This window comes from Brachycentrus maculatus, unplaced genomic scaffold (genome assembly GCF_059751285.1).
Source record: "Brachycentrus maculatus isolate JH-2025_06_01 unplaced genomic scaffold, ASM5975128v1 h1tg001161l, whole genome shotgun sequence".
NCBI classification, from domain to species: domain Eukaryota; kingdom Metazoa; phylum Arthropoda; class Insecta; order Trichoptera; family Brachycentridae; genus Brachycentrus; species Brachycentrus maculatus.
This window is the reverse complement of record NW_028281851.1, coordinates 1-22,293: the sequence shown is the minus strand read 5'-3', so window position 1 is coordinate 22,293 and position 22,293 is coordinate 1. Positions and strand designations below refer to the sequence as shown.

Sequence of the window (22,293 nt, the reverse complement as noted above, 5' to 3'; positions counted from 1 at the left end):
ATGTGTCAATATACGAAAAAAAATTAATGCTTTTTTCAACTGATAACTCAACAAAATTTAAGAAATTATACATAGAGATAGGAATACAATAACCTCATATACTATATCACTTGTTAAAAATTTTGTGATATGTTTACAATGACAAAATTTAATTTATTTATTTAAAATAATATTATAAGGTATTTACGGTATTTTTTTTTTAAATCGTATTAAATATAATATAATATTTTAATAGTATGTGAATTTTATGTAAAAACAGTCTCACGTGCATAGATGAAGGTTTCTGTTAACTTTTATTTTACATGGATGTGGCCTGTTAACTTTTAATTTACATGGATGTAATGACTAGAAATATATTGCTTTACCAAAAATACAAAAAACCATTTCTCCCACTTGAAATTCATGTAAAACTTTTGAAATTTGGATAATATGGTTGTCAATCATGCGTGGGATGGTGAACGTTACACACTTAAACAAGCTAATATAATCGGTTGTCATCCCTGTAATTACCGGAACTTCCATATTCCCATCTTGATAACTCAAAACAGCTAATGTAAGGTCGTCTCTTCTTCTTTTTCTACTTGGTGTAGGTCTTGTGGCCTGTTTTCAAGAGGGATTAGCATTCTGTGATGTCGATTCCCACCTGTAAATCCATCTCTTTGGTGGCCTGCCCGTGGGTCGTCTACCATGGGGTTTTCTGCGTAATGCAATGTGGGTTAGTCTGGATGGTTCCATTTCCTCACATTTGCATACCATTGTCTTCTTCGTTGCCTTTCACACCGAACGAAATCTTCGATCTCGCATATTTCTCTTATCCTGGTGTTCCTTTTCTATCTCGTAGACTCTTGCCATATATGCCCCTTAGAGTCTTTATTTCTGACACTCTTAGTACGTTTTTTTTTGTTACTGAGGTGTCCGCTCTGCATTTGATAAAGTCGTAAGGTTGTCATCCCTGTAAATAACCAGACTTTCACACTCCCATCTCTCCAATTTCTTCATATTCGTTGAGATATCAATAAAAATCTCGAAAACAAACCGCGAAATTCATGATCTATCACTTTGTTCTTCCCAAGAAAGAACACTTTCCATTCCTCGCTATAACACATCATTTTTGAGTAATTCCTTCTCTGTCCAAGCGGCCAGACTATGGAATGAATTACAGCTCATTGTAATAAATGCACCCTCTCTAATAACTTTTCAGAAACGTCTGAGACATTACTATCTATCATTAGAATCCTAAGTGCCTTATCCCTTAGTTTTCCCTCTACCTCCCTTCCCTAAACTCTATTTTTCCTTTGTCCTCCTTATGATCATCAATTTGTAATTTATGTGTTTTTTTTTTAATGTTCAAGTACTATCTACTCTCTGATTGCAAACAGCTATACTTATATGGTACGGTATCAAACGTTTTGATCAATATCACTAGTCTGTTTTTGGTTGATCGAAAGATGCTTTTTTTTATAAATAAGGGCTTATTAATAAGGGGCGGGCGCCAATGTTATTATTTCTTTCACGTACATGATGTTTGAATAAATAACACAAATATTTGGTCACACTCAACATATTGTTAAACGCCATTAGATCGCACCGTTAGTCGATTGGCAGTTGTCCAAAACGGTCGCTTCGTAGTCGACTTGTTGTTATATGCGAAATCCAAGTCTTGTGGAAATTGGACGGCAATGGGTTGAGAGATACTTTTCGTGTATTAGCATTAATTCATCGCGAGCAATGCAGCCGTTTACCGCCGACACGGGTACCTTCCGCATTGCAAACCGGTCGCTAATGTCACAATCGGATGCCATCTCTTATCCGGCGCAGGCTGAACTACATACATTTACAATCTATCATATCAACATTTAACGAAACTGAATTTTTGCTTAAAACAACGTTTTTTTACTAAATAATTTTAAAAACAATTATAATTTTAAACTCCTCTCCTTTCCATGGGGCTCTTGTTTTCAAAACCATATATTTATTTCGCATAAAAATTAATATTTTAGAAAAAATAGTGTTTAAAGCAAAAATTCAATTTCGTAAAATGTTACCTGGGTTCAAAGAAAATTAAGTTGCGGGCTATCGATTGTCGATTATTTCTTAAAAGTAAAAAAAACTAACTAACCATCACGCCGCTTCCCCACAGGGGTAGGCAGAGAGAATAGAGCGCCACACCACTCTGTCCTTCCAAACATTCTTCGCCTATTCCACGTTCATGCATACCCGCCTATCTCCTCATGCATATCTCCTCATACATACCCGCCGATTGTTACGACTCCTAACCTGACCACTTTCAAGTATTTGGCATACCTGATCGTGCCATGTTTTTCTCGGTCTTCCTCTGCTTCTTTTCCCACTAACATTCGCCTCATAAATTTGTTTTACCGTTCTTTCTTCACTCATTCGTTCTACATGTCCAAACCATCTCAAAACACCTTTCTTAATTTTATCGATAATGCTTATCTCAGCTTTGCATTCCTTCCTTATAACTCTTAAAAGTAAGACATTTTTATTTATTTTGGACATCCCGACATAGAGATGAAAAATTATATGGAAATCTGGGTATTAACAGGGCTTATTACCTATCATAGGCTGGTTAAGTGATCACTTTACACACGTGCAACATTCACCTTTTTTTTTTAAAGGAATAACCCGCAAAGCATCTGTTTTAGATGCTTATCTGCCGGTAGGATAGTAAGGATAAGGTAGGTAAATGTGAAAAATACATCACAAACACCCAGACCAATTGAAAATAAATATTTCTAAAATTCATTTTGCAATTGGCGGGATTCGAACTCGCCACGCCAGTTTCGCAGTCGAGCGTCTACCCAACTACGTCACGGTGCCTGTATACCCATGATTGACAGCATGATTTACATCGTGTTGTAAATATACTTTTTTCGATTCCTCAAAAAAAAATTAGTGAAAATATCGTTTTTAACTTTAAAAATTTGAAGTATATATAAACCCCCTATCCGCACCCCAATGGTGCATAGGGCACTGTGTCGTATAAACGCAGTGTTATCTTGATCGTTAACACATGAAGGAAAGGTGATCAGCCGTCCGCTTCAGGTACCAGTCCAGGGTAATATTGAATAAATATTGCAGTGAAAAAATCACTTAAATAAATATTTGACCCCCCTGGGAATTGAACCCGGGACCTCCAGAACGGTAGCCGAGCGTGCTGACCAATACACTACGGAGGTGGATAATATATTCACGCGTAAAATAAGTCCCTCTCCAAACACAAGAGCTTAGTCTCTTTATTGTGGAGAACTAAGTTATTTTATTTATCGTTTCGGCATTCACTATGTGGTAAGGACATGATGAATTTGTAAAAGAAAAACTATTCCATCTTCAGGTATAAATATAAACATGTTTACATTAGACCTGAAGATGGAAACATAGCTTCCGAAACTAGCTGTCATAATAAAATAAACTCAAGTGGTAAAAAGACAAGTGTTTTTCTTTTACAACTGCGTTATTGGTTTTAAAATTTTTGAACGATCTTCGCCTTTTCCACATGCATGCAGCTCCTCATACATATCACCCATTATTCCGACTCCTAACCTTACCATTTTATTATTTGAAATACTTGATCACTATTCGAATTTCTATCATACATCGTTTAGCCGCACATTCGTCTGAGAGAACGTATTATGTGATGGTTTTCCAAATTTATATTTGTTTAGATTGTAAATCACGGTGCCATTGAAAGCTATTAAATGTAAATTCACATTTAAATCGGGACACATTTTTTTTAATTCATAAAATTCATTTCCAAGTTTCTTAAATTTCTCTTTGCAAATGAGGGTGCGATAGAAAACATAAAGCTTCTGTATCAGATCCTTTAAGGCCAAACTCGCATTAATAAAACTCAGTTGGCTTCCGGCAACGCATGGAGCCGGTCGTCGGGTCACGCCCAATTTTTTTTAGAATACATATTTGATTTTTTTGTTTTGTTTTTTAGATTACATATTGAATTCTTTTATATAACATCTCTACTACCTTTTCATAACTCTTTGCTTTTCAAAGCAGTAAAATTATTTCGAAGAAAAACTTTTGTTTTCAATATAAAAAGCTGTTTTATTTTTTTTTTCAAATACCTGGTTGTAAGAAAATTAACTTGCTATTTAACGATTTGATTTACCTTCCCCTTTCACATATCGCTCACTCCTTTCAACAACGTCATATATCAAAAAAAAAAAAATTATGAGATCGTTTTTAAAGTTTAAAAATATAATAAAATGTTTTAAAAATAAATATCAATATTGAACTTTTTACTGTGCAACAGATCTTTTAAGCTGAAACCTGAATGTTTTTTCGCCATTTGAAATATTTAGAATTTGTATAATAATAATTAAACAATACCTTTTCTTCAAAATGTAAAAACAACACTTTCTGCCCTGTAGCGGGTAAATATTAAGTTTCAAATATGCCGCTTTTGCTGGGATATAGCACATATTCTGGGCATTCCGAAAACATGCACAAATGAAAATAGACGATTTTTGAAATATGACGTTGTTGAAAGGAGTGAACGATATATCTACTGGATATATCAGATTGGGGAATATGAATACCATCTTAAATTACTACCTTCAAAAAAAGCTTTAGGTCATCTGTGTATAACAAAAAACGTTAGTTTACAATTACATGATTACAATATTAATTCAATGTATCAATCACTATTTACCAGAATAAATATTTTCCTTGGTTCTGCAATAATACGGGGAGGATTTAGTTATTGCTATATTCTTATACAAATATGTGTGATTATCATCAATAAAGCAAACGTAAATATATATATATATATATATATATATATATATATATATATATATATATATATATATATATATATATATATATATATATATATATATATATATATATATATATATATATATATATATATATATATATATATATATATATATATATATATATATATATATATATACATATATATATATATATATATATGTATATATATATATATATATATATATATATATATATATATATATATATATATATATATATATATATATATATATATATATATATATATATATATATATATATATATAATAAGAGAAGTATTTGTGTTTTTCTTCCATTTCTTACTATTTCTGTGACCCTAAGCGGCTCATCATTAGAAATATGGTAGGTATCAGATTGTGGTACAGTGGGTTCGAACCGAGAAACTCTGACTCAAGAGTCCGCGACACTAACCACGGGACCACAGCCCGACACTTATCTAAACATAATTTGTGTCCTGTGAGGTTTCGAATATGTTGCATATTTGATAACGATGTTTTAGCATCGAAATACGTGTTATAATGGTATGGTAATGATTGGTTTGTACCATTTTACTGTAAACTTAATAAAGCATCTAAACATATTACCATATCGCTCACTCCTTTCAAGAACGTCATAAATCAAAAAGCTTGATTTTTCAGGAGAACGTTTTTAAAGTTTAAAATTATAACACAATGTATTAAAAATAAATATCAAGCCACTTATTGAACTTTTTACTGTGCAACAGATCTTTGTAGGTAAAACCTGAAGGTTTTTTCTCCATTTGAAAAATATTTAATATATTTAAAAAAATAATTAAACAATACCTTTTCTTAAAAATGCAAAAACAACATTTTCTGCCCTGTAGCGGGTAAATATTAAGTTAAAAATATGCCGCTTTTGCTGGGATATAGTACATTTTCTGGGCATTCCGAAAACATGCATAACTGAAAATTGACGATTTTTGATTTATGACGTTCTTGAAAGGAGTGAGCGATATGGTAACTGCCGAAATGATGTATGAAAATAATCGTCCATTTGATCATCAGTAATTTTATTAATGAACAAATGGACGATTTTCTTTTATTCTAATTGATGACATTCCCATTTTTAGTAATATAATATGTATTTTCATATATGTATTTTTAAATGTTTTCTTTCATCTGTTAGGAACAATAGAAGAGCATAACGAAGGTATTGCGATGATGGAATTTCTGGAGCTAAATAAAATCTTAATTTCCTCATACTTAACTTTATTTAGGATATTTTTCAATTCAATTTAAGGCTCATTTAAAAAACAATAATTAACACCGATTTTTTAAAAAGGGGTGTTGAATCAGCGTGTTATTCCAGATGGTAATTGGATTAAGCGAAAAGTGCCAAATTATGACTTGATGTTTTTTGGTCGGCATCCAAGGTGAAACAACTGTTACCGAAATAAAAATCGTCGATGGAGTTTGTTTTCTTTATTAAATTTACGCGAAGTTATGTTTCAACGTTGTAAATTTGCAAGAAATGCTCGCGGAATGGGAAACACAACGAAAATAGTAATAGAGTAGTCGAGTGGCTAAAAGCGGCAGGTTATAATGATCGGTCTGTCGAATTCCACGGCTATTCTTAGTGGGGCAGAGCACCCGCGACACGGGGTGCAGGCGGCGGGGGCGCGGGGCGGAGGGCGGAGGGCCCCCAGGTAGGGCGGAGCGCTGTCACAATAGCACCTGTGTCGCCACCTTGCCTTGTACCGACGCTTCCTCTTGCATCGTCAAAATAACAAGTAGAACAGCTATTAATAACGCGTGTGTAAAACTCTTAACACCGGCTCGGGGCGGGGAGGGCGGGCAGGGCGGGAAGGGCGGGGGGCGGGGCGGCGCGCGGCGGGCGGCAGTCACAGCGGTGCGCGCGCGGACACTGGCCGCCCGGGACGTCGCGCTCCGAGCGAACCAGGGAACCAGGGAAGTAAGGAAGCGAGAACCCGAGCCGAGCAGCCGGAGTGGCACGCGACGCGGCGCCCGCTAGCGAGCGGAGGCACGGGGCCCCGCGGCATGGCGGACGAGCGGCGCCGCGGCAGCGCCGAGGACCGGCGGCGCTCCAGCGTGGACCCCGACGGCATGGCGCGCGCCCGCCGGCCGCGCAAGCCCACCAAGGAGCGCTGGCTCCTCACGCGCAAGACCTGGAAGTACATGGCGGACGCCGGCCGCCGCCTCATCCCCGAGGGCGCGCTCAACCGCCCCGAGGACGTGCCCAAGATCGAGGCCTACTTCCAGGAGGTCTGCCAGAAGGAGCCCAAGTTCCTGCTCTGGAGGAAGAGCTCCTACCCCGGCGCCGTCGGCTTCCGGCCGCACCGGCGCCGCACGAGGACCAAGGGCGGCTCCTGCCGGCAGGCCAGCTCGGCCGATGAGGCCGAGGAAGCCACGCCCCCGAGGAAACAGGTGGGAAACCTCGTCATCACCCAAACGTCCGGGGGCAGATTCGACGTTAGCAAACTGAAAAAAGATTTCCTCGAGGCGTCCTCTTCTAAAGATCCCAGAGCCGCCTTGAAGGCGTCGCCGGCTCCCGCCGAAGACCCCGACCAGAAGGAGCTTATCGACATGATACAGAAGTATCTGAACGTGCAAGACAAACCTCCGCCATCCCCCGGCCAACCCGGGTTCAACTACCAAGACTTGATAGATAAACTGCAACAACATTTAGCCTTAGTATTCGGGAAGCAAAATGAGAGGGAGCGAAGGTTGACGGGAAACAGACCCTCTAGTTCTCAACACGACGGTGACCCAGTGCAGAGATCTTTACTAGATACTCTTAGTAGGTACTATAGTAGATCTCCTAATAGGGATCACATCATACAGGACTTGTTAACCGATAGAAAAATGCTAAAGAAACTATATTACGATCTCCGTCAAACGAAAGGTTTTCGGGGGAGCAGAACCAATCTGAGCGCTAGCGGCAGTACCGGGATGATGCCGCAATGGCGGACCTCTCTCCATCAGCCCAGAAGGGAAGACGAGTACGAAGAAGAGAACGACGACGATTACAACGAAGGGGCTTGGGAGAGACCGAGACCGGGTCGCGGTATAGGAAGCCCGCCGCCTCTGGTCGAAGTGCAAGGCGAAACTGGTGATCGGTTCTCCGAATCAGGAATACAAACGGACCCGATACTCGAGATCACCCTGCGTGCACTAAGATCGGAGGCCGCTGAGCGAAAGCGCCAGAAGCTTCTAGAAGAAGAGGAAGCTTTGAAAGAGATTGCGAAGCCTGACGATAAGAAGTCGCCTCGGCGGCGCAGCAGCGTCGACCACGACGACGTGTCTCAGTCAGTCAGCGACACGATCAAGCGGTACTTGCGGATGGCCAGGAAGAAGAGTGTGGACGCGGACAAAGTAGACAGGTTCAAGAGGATCAATTACGACAAGAACTTGCGTAATATCAAGCCGCGCGGGGAGATCAGCAAGCCGGGGGACGACGACGGGTCGAGCAAGGGTTGCCAGACGGAGGATGACTGGCTGGACGCGTTCGAGGCGGGAGAGGTGACGACCCCGGACAAGGGGGCGGGGTCGTTCTTCTCCCACCTGCTCGGCAAGGGGGGTGGCGGCAGTGCGCCCGTGTCAGTGAGCTCGTCTCCCACAGGTGGCGTCATGCAGAAGTCGCGCTCGTCCAGCAGCGTGGTCCAGCACGTCAGCAGGAAGATCTGGCGCACGCGCAGCAAGAGCCGCGGCCCGCCCCTGCAGCCCTCCACGTGGGTCCCGCAGGTGAGTTCTTACTCTCACTATACCTTTGATCCCTTTTGTTTTATCCGTGATAGTGTCAATGAATGATAACTAGTGGGAAATGCGTTGACTAAGCATATCGCTCACTCCTTTCAAGAACTTCATAAATCAAAAAACTTGATTTTTCAGAAGAACGTTTTTGAAGTTTAAAAATATACTACAATGTATTAAAAATAAATATCAAGCCACTTATTGAACTTTTTCCTGTGCAACAGAGATCTTTTAAGGTAAAACCTGAAGGTTTTTTCTCCATTTGAAACATATTTAGTATTTTAAAAAAATACTTAAACAATACCTTTTCTTCAAAATGCAAAAACAACACTTTCTGCCCTGTAGCGGGTAAATATTAAGTTAAAAATATGCTGCTTTTGCTGGGATGTACATTTTCTGGGCATTCCGAAAACATGCACAACTCAAAATTGACGATTTTTGATTTATGACGTTCTTGAAAGGAGTGAGCGATATGTGGTTGTGGAGGAATCTGTGTACTAGCCAACGTCGGGTAGGAATCGGATATAACTGACTAAATGAACTAACTAATTATTGATCCCTTTCACTGCCTACACCGGGGCACGTCTAGAAAATTTGGTGATGGTTTCACAAACTTGTATTTATTTAAATTGGCAGTGACAGGGATATTGAAAGCTTTTAAATGTACATTCACAATGAAATCGAGATACAATTTTGATTCACATTTTCTTTAAATATCGCAACTTAGTTCATAAAATAAACACAAAAAACATTGCAAGACATGGTCTGTCAGGAAGCCTAGATGCTTCTGTATCAGATCTGGGAATGCGGTAGGACATCTTTCAATACATCCCTTTTATTGAGTCAGGTCAGGAGTCATTATTTGTCAGTACTAGCACTCTCTCTTATCCCGTTTTCGCCCCCAATGGTGCATAGAGCACTGAAATCAGTTTGCTCAATTGCGACCGACTTTTTTGACGCTCAACTGTGAATTTCGATCATGAAAGCTTTACAAATTATACTTGACATTAGCAAAAGCAATATATTATATATGCAACGCCATTATTATTATTTTTTTATTTAAATGTCTTGTTTTCTACTCACTCTTATTCGCATGCAATAATGCATAGGGCACAACATCACATCGATGCAATCTTAAGGTTATGGTTAGTTATATGAAGTCCTACGCTTCGGGTACCAGTCGATGGTAGTATTAAAGCATACAAAAAATTATTATTTTGACATCCCTGGGAATCGAACCCGGCATCTCCACCATAGTATTCAAACGCGGTAACTAATAAAGAGTTTGCTATGGAGCCAGACAAATGTACCTAATATTTAAACTTATTTTGTATAACAGTTTTTTTGCCATACATCTCATAAAAAATGATTAGCAACTTATTTCATAATATGATGAAACTTCTTTAAAATATACAACAAAATTATTGTTGCATTTTTTTGTGTTTTTCCGCTAGTGGAATTCTGAAACCAATGAGAATTTCAAAACTTATTCAAAAACACATTCTCCAAAGTTTCTTTTCAATTGATTAAATTTTTAATAGTATTTTCAAAGACATTTGTTTTAATATTTTAAAAATCTTTATTTACGAACGTTTTATTTATGGAATATCATCCGAAAAAATGTCCGAATAATTAGACTGCCGTAAATATATCGAGTTTCAATTATAATGTTAGATAGAGGTCAAAATAAAATATGGAAAAAAGGCAAAATAAATTAATGGTAAATGATCAAGAGTTAATTTTGTGAAAATTGTAAAATATTTATATCCTTAATTTTTCTCTCTTTTTTGTGTGTATATTAGTTTAAAATCGTTAAAAACAAAAAAATTTATTAAAAAAGAACTCCACCGACAAGACACACAAGGTTGCTTGGCTTGGTGGGTGTCTGAAAAAAAACAATGTTTAAATTTTTAATGTTTACAATTTATGTAAATAAAAAATAAAAAATATATAACGATTATGTACTGCTATTTAAAATGATTTTTTTAATATTCAAACTATCTAAGTCTTCATACTTAAAATAAAGATAACTTTATAAACAAAATAATAAAAACTTAGTAAAGAAAATGCCTGCGTGATAAAATACAATACGTGACTGCCAGTCACCCAGTGAAAGGATGTTTTTGCCAGTGTCAAGTCTTATTTTATTTACAAACAAAAAATAACAGAAATTAATTATAACAATAAGTACAAAATTTCACAGTTTAAATGCGTTTAGCTTTATCATTTCAGAAATTATGACCGCAATTCTAGAATTAGGTTCAGAAAGAAGGGTAGATACTAAAATTAACTTGGGGGCCATCGATAATCCGCCTACTTCGTACAGCTATACCTTGATGAATAATTTTTATTTATTTAAACTTCATGTACAGAAAATAAAAAGTACATTGGCACGCTTATTGCTAAAAAGCAATATCTTCCAACCGACCAAAGACGGACTAGTGATATTGATCAAAACGTTTGATACCATATATAGCCGTTTGCAATCAGTGGGCAGATAGTACTTGAACATTTAAAAAAACATAAATTACAAATTGACATTTAAAAAGAAACATAAATTAACAAAAGACGATAATAAGGAGGGCAAAGGAAGAAGGGAGTTTAGGGAAGGAGGTAGAGGGAGGAGGTTTGATCGACAGTTAGGATTCTAATGACAGATAGTAATGTCTCAGACGTTTTTAAAAGTTAATACATATTATTGTCTGATGTAATAGATTTTATCAAAAAACTAAAAAGCAATTATTAACAATTAGACAAAAAAGTATTCTAGGATTCTAATGATAAATAGGTAGAATCAGGTAGCAAGTTTAAGAAAGAGAGGAGGGGTCAGGGGAGGAGGAGATGGACAGTTAGGGTTCTAAGGTAAGATAATGATGTTTCAGGCGTTTTTTGAAGGTTAAAATAGAAGGTGCATTTTTACATGTAGATGTAGTTCATTCCAGAGTCTAGCCGCTTGGACAGTAAAGGAATTACTGAGGAATAATAACACTAAAACGATAGCAATAATAATAATAATAAGTGCACAAATCATGACACTAATAAGTGCAGATCTCGAAATTCCTCAGCTCTATTTTATACACCGTAAAATTTCAATTTAACGGCTTCTGAAATGAAATATTAGGTAAACAGTCGTTAAAGACAGACCCGACACAAACGAAAAGCGTTAAATTTCCAATATCAATGTTCCAGTCGGTCGGAACAATCGCTTTATTTTATGTTCTCCTAGTCAAACATTCCTTACTCTTTCACTGCCAAAACGAAATAAAGATTATTAGAAATTTTAATTTTGATTTTGGATTTTGGAACAGGTAGATGATTTCGTGTATTTGGGTAGTAGGTTTTCTAGGAATGGAAAGATTGATAAAGACTTAGAAAGGAGATTGAATGGTGGGAACAAAGGTAATGGTGCTCTGAAATCAGTTATAGCAAATAAAAACCTATCAGCGGAAGCTGAACTGGCAGTGCACAACGGAGTCCTGGTTCCAACTCTAATGTATGGAAGTGAAACATGGAGTTGGCAAAAGAAGGATGAAAGTAGACTGAATGCAGTCGAAATGCGATCTCTCAGAAGAATGTGCGACAAAACGATGTATGATAGATGTGCGAATAGTGAAATAAGGAAGGAATGCAAAGCTGAGATATTATCGATAAAATTAAGAAAGGTGTGTTGAGATGGTTTGGACATGTAGATCGAATGAGTGAGGAAAGAACGGTAAAACAAATTTATGCGGCGAATGTTAGCGGGAAAAGAAGCAGAGGAAGACCGAGAAAAACATGGCACGATCAGGCATGCCAAATACTTGAAAGTGGTCAGGTTAGGAGTCGTAACAATCGGCGGGTATGTATGAGGAGATGCATGAACGTGGAAGAGGCGAAGAATGTTTGCAAGGACAGAGTGGTGTGGCGCTCTATTCTCTCTGCCTACCCCTGCGGGGAAGCGGCGTGATGGTTAGTTAGTTAGAAATTAAAAAAAAAACACGACTATTTTCAAAAACTACAGATGTTTTCATCTACAGGTGAAAAGTAAATATTTTACTTTTTACCTGTAGATGAAAACATCTGTTGTTTTAGAAATAAGTCATGTGTAATTAAAAAACGCTTATTAAGTGGTATTATAATTTTTTTTTTAAATTTTTGTTCCAAAATGTTAGCAATTTTCGAAAACTAAAAAATGGTCAGGTCAGGAGTCGGAATAATCGGCGAATATGTATGAAGAGATGCATGAATGTCGAATAGGCTAAGATTGTTTGCAAAGAGAGATTGGTTTGGCGTTCTTTTTTCTCTGCCAACCCTTTCAGGGGAGCGGCATGGTTAGTTAGTTAATTAGTTCGTTAGTTAGTTACATTTTGCCTTTGGTCCATATTTTAGTTTGCCCTCTGACATCTGCCGACAATAAATTAAAAATGCTCAGAACTATGTGTTGAAGTGTTCTACTTCCATATTTACTATTCACTCTTGGGATCATCAACCCTCGGTAGTGGGTAAAGCGGGTATCACAGTTGTGTACTAGAGAGAACCTTACATACCATATATTTTTATGTACATATATGTATGTACATAGAACCATGTAGAAGGTAACCTCTGTCCATTGCTGCTTATTTTTTTTTTCTTAAATAATTAACACTTAACGTCGGGTTGTGGTCCCGTGGTTCGATTCCCAGGAGGGGGATCAAATAAATGTAAGTGATTTTTAAAAAATTATTCAATATTACCCTGGACTGTACCTGAAGCGGAGGGCTGATTACCTTATCTTCATGTGGAAACGATCAAGATAACACTGCGTTTATATGATGCAGTGCCCTATGCACCATTGGGTGCGGATAAGGGTTTGAATGAATGTGGTCCCGTGGTTAGTGTCGCGGACTCTTGATTAAGAGTTTCTCGGTTCGAATCTACGCCATCGCAATTTGATACCTATTTCTAATAATGAACTGCTTAGGCTCACGGAAATAGTATAAAATTAAAGTATTTTTTGTAAATAATAAAAACATGAATATTTCTTTATAAAATAAAACAACTTTGTTTTAACCACTTTTTGATATGGTGTACGGAGTGCGTGGACGTTTTTGGTATCGTAAGGGAAGGGTAATTAACCATAACCTAACTATGAGTATTTGTCGAAACCGGTTGGAAAAAGTGTACCAATAAAAAGTGGTTAAAACAAAGTTGTTTTATTTTATATAGTTTATAAAATGCGTCACAAAGTATCTGCGAAAAACATTCAAGAAATTAATAATTCTCTTTAAAAAAAGAAGTAGAAAAGAGGTTTGATGTATAATGACAAAGAAGTTTGCCGATACAGACTGGTGTGGCATTCTATTGTCTCTGCCTGCCGCTTCGGGAAGCTTCGTGATGGTTGATTAGTTAGTTTTAACTAACTAACAAACTAATCATCACGCCGCTTTCCCGCAGGGGTAGGCAGAGAGAATCGAACGCCACACCACTCTGTCTTTGCAAACATTCTTTGCCTCTTCTACATTCATGCATCTCCTCATACATACCCGACGATTATTACGACTCCTGACCCGGCCGCTTTCAAGTAATTGACATACCTGATTGTGCCAAGTTTTCCTCGGTCGTCCTCTGCTTCTTTTTCCAACTACATTCGCCCCATAAATTTGTTTAACCGTTCTTTCTTCACTCATACGCTCCACATGTCCAAACCATCTCATCACACCTTTCTTAATTTTGTCGATAATGCTTATCTCAGCCTTACATTCTTTCCTTATTTCATCATTCGAACATCTATCAAACATCGTTTTGCCACTCATTCGTCTGAGGGATCGCATTTCGACTTAGTTTTTCTACGGGAATAATCGTTCGGTCGTTGTTGGCGGGAAGTATTCTAAGAGTGCCTTCCCGCGGCGCGAGAAGATGGTCCAGTGGAGATATTTTCAGCTAATTTAATAGCAGAATAATGTCACATGACCGACCATGCTTAGTCTATTGGAACGATCTGTGATTTCTAAATTCAACTTCATTTCACGTCACCTAACATAATTTTTAATCAAAATAATATTTATTTTTTATTCTAAGAATTTTGTATCCCAAGAATTAACAATAAATATGGGAGTCGAACACTGCGATATATCGTTCCGAACATTTTTTATTTGTTGCCGACGGATGTTAGAGGTCAAAATAAAATATGGAACAAAGGCAAAATAAAGGAATGGGTCAAGGAATGAATCAAAAGTTATTTCTATGAAAATTGTAAAATAGTTAGAAAATTATAATTTTTTTTTTTATTCTCTTTTTTGTGTGCATATTAGGTTAAAATGGATAAAAACAAAAAAATGTATGTAAAAAGAACTCCACCGACAAGACACACAAGGTGGCTTGGTGGGTCATTTGAAAACCCAGATTTGTTAACAAGTATTTGGACACACTCAAAATATTGTGAACAGTCAAGTTCCGAAAATTTGAGTAGTGTTGTTGTCAATCATGGGTAGAATGGTGAATGTTACACGTGTGTAAAGTCATCACTTAAACCAACCTATGACGGTCGTAAGCCTACGGGGCTTACGACCGTCATAGGTTGGTTTAAGTAATACCCAGATTTCCTCATTCTTCTTCATCTATACTGAGATGTCAAAATGTAAAATAACCCCTAAATGGAGAAACCCAGATTTGTGAACAAGTATTTGGACACTCAAAATGTTGTGAATAAAACAACTGGTCAAAGTATAAGCTGTATAAAAATCTAAAATCAGGCTTTTAGGCGATTTCCAGTATGTAAAATAATCTGGTTTAGGATCTTGCATACAAATAAAAGGGTATCTGCTAATTAAAAGCTTTCAGGTCATAAGCTCTGTAAATACCCAGACTTCCATATTCTTCTTCATCTATGTTGAATGTAGTTTATTAAATCATCACATGAGGCAGTTCTTAAGCCTTGTGAATGCCCAAACTTCCATAATTGCTTCTTATAAAAAGATTCTACAACTTTATAGATTCATTGAATATATTTCAACATATCGCTCACTCCTTTCAACAACGTCCCATATCAAAAAACTTGATTTTTCAGGGGATCGTTTTTAAAGTTTAAAAATAAAATTAATTGTATTAAAAATAAACATCAAGCCACTTTTTGAAATTTTTACTGTGCAACAGATCTTTTTAGGTAAAACCTGAAGGTTTTTACTCCATTTGAAAAATATTTAGTATATTTAAAAAAATGATAAAACAATACCTTTTCTTAAAAATGCAAAAACAACACTTTCTGCCCTGTAGCGGGTAAATATTATGTTAAAATATGTTGTTTTTTCTGGGATATAGTACATTTTCTTGGCATTCCGAAAACATGCACAACTGAAAATTGACGATTTTTGATAAATGACGTTGTTGAAAGGAGTGAGCGATATGTATTAATTACCCTTTGGTATCTAAGTATACCGGTGGACACGAAAACCATCGCACTCGCTAAAAATTAACAAAATGACACCGCAGTAACAAAAAAAGTGTCAGAAATGAAGATTCTAAGGAGCACATCTGGCAATAGGCTACGAGATAAAATAAGGAACGCCAGGATAGGAGAAATATGTAAGATCGAAGATGTCGTTAAGTGGGGAAGGCAACGAAGAAGACAATGGTATGCGCATGTTAGGAGAATGGAATCTTCCAGACTACCCCACCTTGCAACTCCATGGCAGACCACCAAAGAGATGAATTGACAGCTGGGAATCGACAACGCAGGATGCTAATCCCTCTTAAAAACAGGCCACAAGGCCTACACCAAGAAGGATAATAAAATAAAGTATCTCTCGTAAATATTTCGTTTTGTGAATAAGCTCAGCGTGATATTTCTTTTAAAAAGCCAATTTCCATTGTTCCCGACGCGTGACGGTTGGCTACTTTCTTCCGCAAATGTTTACATAGAAACAAATTAGTTCAACGTAAAAAAAAATAATACGTGACTTATTTTCGTTGGGCAGATTTAGCCTAACACAAATAGATTTCTAAACTGTTTTATAATGGCTTGTGATGCAACGTGTCTAAAATCAAACGGACTCCGCGTTTTCCACTGTTTTAAAAAGATATACACGTAAAATGGATGTTTTTAGTTATTTCGAAAAACAATGTCAAACAATACAATGTATTTCGCTAACGTCCTTGAATATTCCTGAAATTTACACTTGGATCAACTTTTCGTGTAAGACTTGTGACCTGTTTTTAAGTGGGATTAGCCTCCTGCGATGTCGATTCCCTTACGTCAATCCATCTCTTTGGTGGTCTGCCTTGGGGTTGGCCGTGTAGTGCAATGTGGGGGAGTCTGGATGGTTCCATTCTCTTCACATGCGCATACCTTCTTCGTTGCATTCTCCACCTAATCTCTTCTTCTCGCTCGATCTTCGATCTCGTATATTTCTGTTATCCTAGTGTTTCATTTCTGATACTCTTAGCGCGTTTTTTGTTACTGCGGTGTCTGCTGTGCATTCAATGAAATATATATATATATATATATATATATATATATATATATATATATATATATATATATATATATATATATATATATATATATATATATATATATATCAGTTTATAAGCCTACAGTTTCTATATCAGATCTGGAAATGCTATGGGAGCTTTCGACGTAGGACTTGATATGTGCGTTGGACGAGTGAAACTTTCAGCTCAAATAGAATAGTGGAAGCCGTATTTCCACGTCAGAATAGCTGAATAGGCTTCCCAATCAGTAAGTCATTCCAATCAAACTAAATAAATGCATCGAAACGCATGTCACAACACATTTTATGAAATAGAAGTATTTACCGAGTAAAACTTAAATTAACAATGGATAGATTTTACCACAAAGTGACTGCCGATTCAATTGATGAAATTATTTTACATTTTTGATATCCCAACATAGATGAAGAAGAATATGAAAAATGGGTATTTACGGGGCTTATGACCTGTCACAGGCTGGATAAGTGATCACTTTACATACGTGCATTCAACCAATGACACTACTCATTTGTTTTGGCATCTCAATATAGATAAAGTCTGGGCAAAGTAAAACATAAATTAAAAATAAATAATTGACATGAAAAAAATCTTATTTTTTATATTCATTTTTTTTATATTCAAATCATTTTGTTTACAACCTTGACCCACTAGCTTTGAATTTAATTAATTTTGATTGTCTGTTATGATAAACCTGTCAATTTGTTTTTCCCGTTTAACATATGTACGAGTACATATATATATATATATATATATATATATATATATATATATATATATATATATATATATATATATATATATATATATATATATATATATATATATATATATATAACGTTTATTAAAATAATTCAAGGCAATGTTTGTGTAAACAAAATGTCATAATCGGAATTGAAATCTACACTGTATATTTTTAATTAATACCAACCAGTAGCAGATTTTAATATCAATCTTGAACATTGAAATGTCTTTTTTTAAACTGTTGTTTACAATTTTATGTTTGATAATCAAATTCGTTGCTCTCAGATAAGATTTTATTATTTGATTAAAGCTATAAATGTGACATTTGATATTTCACTTTGACTGTCGAGATGTTATGTTTGGCGTTCTCCGCAGTTCTCCATATTTTATCTATAGCGTCAAATCAGCTGTTAGATAATTTGGCTTATTTTATAAAAGTTGTATACGATTTATTACTAAAATAACGAATAAACCCAACCCGGTTATTATAATTATAGCGATCTATTTACCTACAACATTTTGAGTGTGTCCAAATACTTGTTCTCAAATCAGGATTATCTCCAATTACAGGAGTTATTTTTCATATTATTTTTCACATCTCATCAAAGATCATCTTTGATGAGATGTGAAAAATAATATGAAAAATAACTCCTGATAAAATTTTTCACATCTCATCAAAGATCATCTTTGATGAGATGTGAAAAATAATATGAAAAATAACTCCTGTAATTGGAGATAATCCTGATTTGAGAACAAGTATTTGGACACACTCAAAAATGTTGCAAATAAATTAACTGGTCAAATTACAAGCTTAAATAAAAAATGAAAATGATATTTTCTAGCGTTTTTCAAGTATGTGGAATATATAATCCAGCATTCGGACCTCACATATAAATAAAAGAGTTTCTGCTTTATTAAAAGCTTCCCTCATGCCACCATAGATGTCTCTAGTGAATTCAAGCACTGTGTTTTGAGTTTGATCAATATATCTAGAAGATTCAAGAATTTGAATTCACGGGGCTGACGAACGTCATAGGTTTAAGTGATCACTTTACACTCGTGTAACATTCACCAATTCTACAATTCTAAAAAGCTTCTTTACATCTCACCAATAGATGTCTCTAGTGAAGTTTTAGTGATTCAAGAACAAGGTTTCTAAATTGGTTCATATAAATAGAACTTCCAAGAATTTGAGTAGGGTTGTCAATAATCGGTAGAATTGGTGAATGTTACACGTGTGTAAAGATCACTTACCAACATATGACGGTCGTAAGCCCTTTAAATGCCCAGCCTTTCATATTATTTTTCATCTTTGTTGAGATGTCAAAAAATAATGTAAAAAATAAACAAGTCTGAACAGGGTAAGATGAATAATTTTTAATCTGACATGTTTTTTTTTAATGTCTCGATTTGATCAAGCTGTTATTATAGTTCTTTCATAAATAAGCTGTTTCATAGATGATTTTAACCTTTGTAATAAAGCTGGGATACGTTTTTAATGATGTTTTCCGCCCTTGATCCACATTCATTCTTCCAACGCGCTAAACTCAACCCGAACTTTATGGATATTTCAGTTATTTTGACTCTTAACTTTTTTTGAACTAACTAATAATAGAAAAAAAAATATAATAATAATAAAAAATTGTCCGCCTCCGTAGTGTAATGGTCAGCACGCTCGGCTACCGTTCTGGAGGTCCCAGGTTCGATTCCCAGGGGGGGTCGAATAAATATAAGTGATTTTTTTCACTGTAATATTTATTCAATATTACCCTGGACTGGTACCTGAAGCGGAGGGCTGATCACCTTTCCTTCATGTGTAAACGATCAAGATAACACTGCGTTTATATGTCAGCACGCTCGGCTACCGTTCTGGAGGTCCCGGGTTCGATTCCCAGGGGGGGTCGAATAAATATAAGTGATTTTTTCACTGTAATATTTATTCAATATTACCCTGGACTGGTACCTGAAGCGGAGGGCTGATCACCTTTCCTTCATGTGTAAACGATCAAGATAACACTGCGTTTATATGAAGCAGTGCCCTATGCACCATTGGTGTGTGGATAAGGGTTTTATTATTATTATATTATAATAATATATTATTTTTAACATCTCATCAAAGATGAAGAAGAATATGGAAGTCTGGGCATTTACGGGGCTGACGATCGTCATAGGTTGGTTCAAGTGATCACTTTACACACGTGTAACATTCACCAATTCTACCCATTATTGACAACCACACTACTCAAATTCTTGGAAGTTCTATATATATATGAACCAATTTAGAAACCTTGTTCTTGAATCACTAGAACTTCACTAGAGACATCTATTGGTGAGATGTAAAGAAGCTTTTTAGTAAGCAGAAACTCTTATATTAGTATGTGACGGTCGTCAGCCCCGTAAATGCCCAGACTTCCATATTCTTTTTCATCTTTGATGAGATGTTAAAAATAATATGAAAATAACTCCTGTAATTGAAGATAATCCAGATTTTGTGAACAAGTATTTGGACACACTCAAAATGTTGTAACTAATAATGTCTTTATAGATTGATCCGGCAATCACTTTGTGATAATAACTTTCTATTTTTTTATTTTACTTGGTGAACACCACTTTTACTTAAATTCTATTAAGACACGTATTTCGATGCCTTCAGTATCATTATCGCACACCGTTACGTTATTTTAAAACAGTAAAATGTATTTTATTAAGGAAATAATGCAAGGCTGAGATAAGCATTATCGATAAAATTAAGAAAGGTGTGCTGAGATAGTTTAGATATATGAATCGAATGAGTGAAGAAAGGATGGTTGGATGAATTTAAAAAAATAAGCTTGAAAATACGTGTCGATTTTCAAACCTTATTAAAACAAACAATAATAATTGAATAAATACTTGAAAGTGGTCAGGTTAGGAGTCGTAACAATCGGCGGGTATGTATGAGGAGATGCATGAACTTGGAAGAGGCGAAGAACGTTTGCAAGGACAGAGTGGTGTGGCGCTCTATTCTCTCTGCCTACCTCTGCGGGGAAGCGGCGTGATGGTTAGTTAGTTAGTTATAATAATTATATTTGGGTAATTTTTATTTTTATTTTCAAATCATTAATTCGTAAAAGATGTATTATGCGTTGTTGTTAGATTCCTTTCATACGATAGTCGTATTCTTTATAGATAAAAGACAGAGAACCTAAAACCTGAATAAACGTTTATATGCTTCTATTTGACGAATTGATTGTTTGGATTTTTAAGGCCCAGCATTCGTGTAGTCGTATTCATTCCACCGGAGACCACCGGAGAGGTCACATGTCTCTATACACCTGATTTTTTTTAATTATGTACATTGGGTATTTTTTTTTAAACCTTTCAATAACTCTTTTTTTTGAAAACCATATAATTATTTCGAAGAAAAACTAATTTTTTCAATGCAAAGCCGGTGTTTTAGAGAAAAATATTAATAACGTAAAATGTTACCTGGATTTACAGAAAATTAGTTGCAACTTAACGAATGCTTGGCCTCAATTATTTATTCTAGGGTTGAATAAAATATATCCATTTTTAATTCATGTTTTACAAAGTAAAAACCACTATTTCTTAAAATCTATTATGATAATACGCTGTTTGAAAATGATGCGGATTTTAAGAAATAGTGGTATTTACTAAGTAAAACAATTAAAAATGGATAGATTTTCCCAACAAAGTGACTGCCGAATCAACCAATGAAAAAATGAATAAAATAGTCCAGTGTCTGCTTGTATGAACAATTATAATTTTAAAGAAAAAACTAAATTAAAAGATTGAATTATTAAGTGTGCTTAATATCCAAGAATCCCAGAATCTAAATCACAGGACACAAGACCCAGAAAATTGATCCATAAAATGAATTATTACTGAATGGTCCTATTTCGAGTCTCCATTTCGTCTGTGCTATGAAAAGCTCCTAACCTCACCTAATCCGACACTAAAACATAAATAGACAACTCAGTTAAAAGCTCATAAAGTTTTGAGATACGACCACTCAAGCCGCTCATCTCGTATAGAGCTTTGCGGATTTTTTCTACGCGTGTATAAAAAGTGATGTGCCGGAACTCACGTAGGTCGTGAATCCCGATTCGCAGAAATATCATGCTGTATGAATAATGAAAAATCATTTTCAATTTGAGTTTTACTCTGTTAATATCACTATTTCTTAAAATCTATTGTAACACGTGTTTCGATGCATTCCGCATCGTTTTCAAGCATGAAATGTTGAAATAGAATGTAGAATGCAAGAAAACACGTCGCTCACTCCTTTCAAGAACGTCATAAATCAAAAATCGGCGATTTTCAGTTGTGCATGTTTTCGGAATGCCCAGAAAATGTACTATATCCCAGCAAAAGTGGCATATTTTTAACTTAATATTTACCAGCAGGGCAGAAAGTGTTGTTTTTGCATTTTGAAGAAAATGTATTGTTTAATTATTTTTTTAAATATACTAAATATTTTTCAAATGGAGAAAAAATCTTCAGGTTTTACCTAAAAAGATCTGTTGCGCAGTAAAAA

The 22,293-nt window shown here is 35.8% G+C and overlaps 1 protein-coding gene across 1 annotated transcript; it reads left to right on the top strand.

Moving 5' to 3' along the window:
* Positions 1 to 6,415: 6,415 nt before the first annotated feature.
* On the top strand, positions 6,416 to 8,540 carry LOC148299421 (uncharacterized; the record flags this gene model as incomplete). Its single annotated transcript, XM_088276097.1, has 2 exons — positions 6,416 to 6,484; positions 6,637 to 8,540. Coding segments are annotated over 2 exons (1,973 nt in total), but the record flags the coding sequence as incomplete, so codon positions are not given.
* Between the last annotated feature and the right edge of the window lie 13,753 nt (positions 8,541 to 22,293).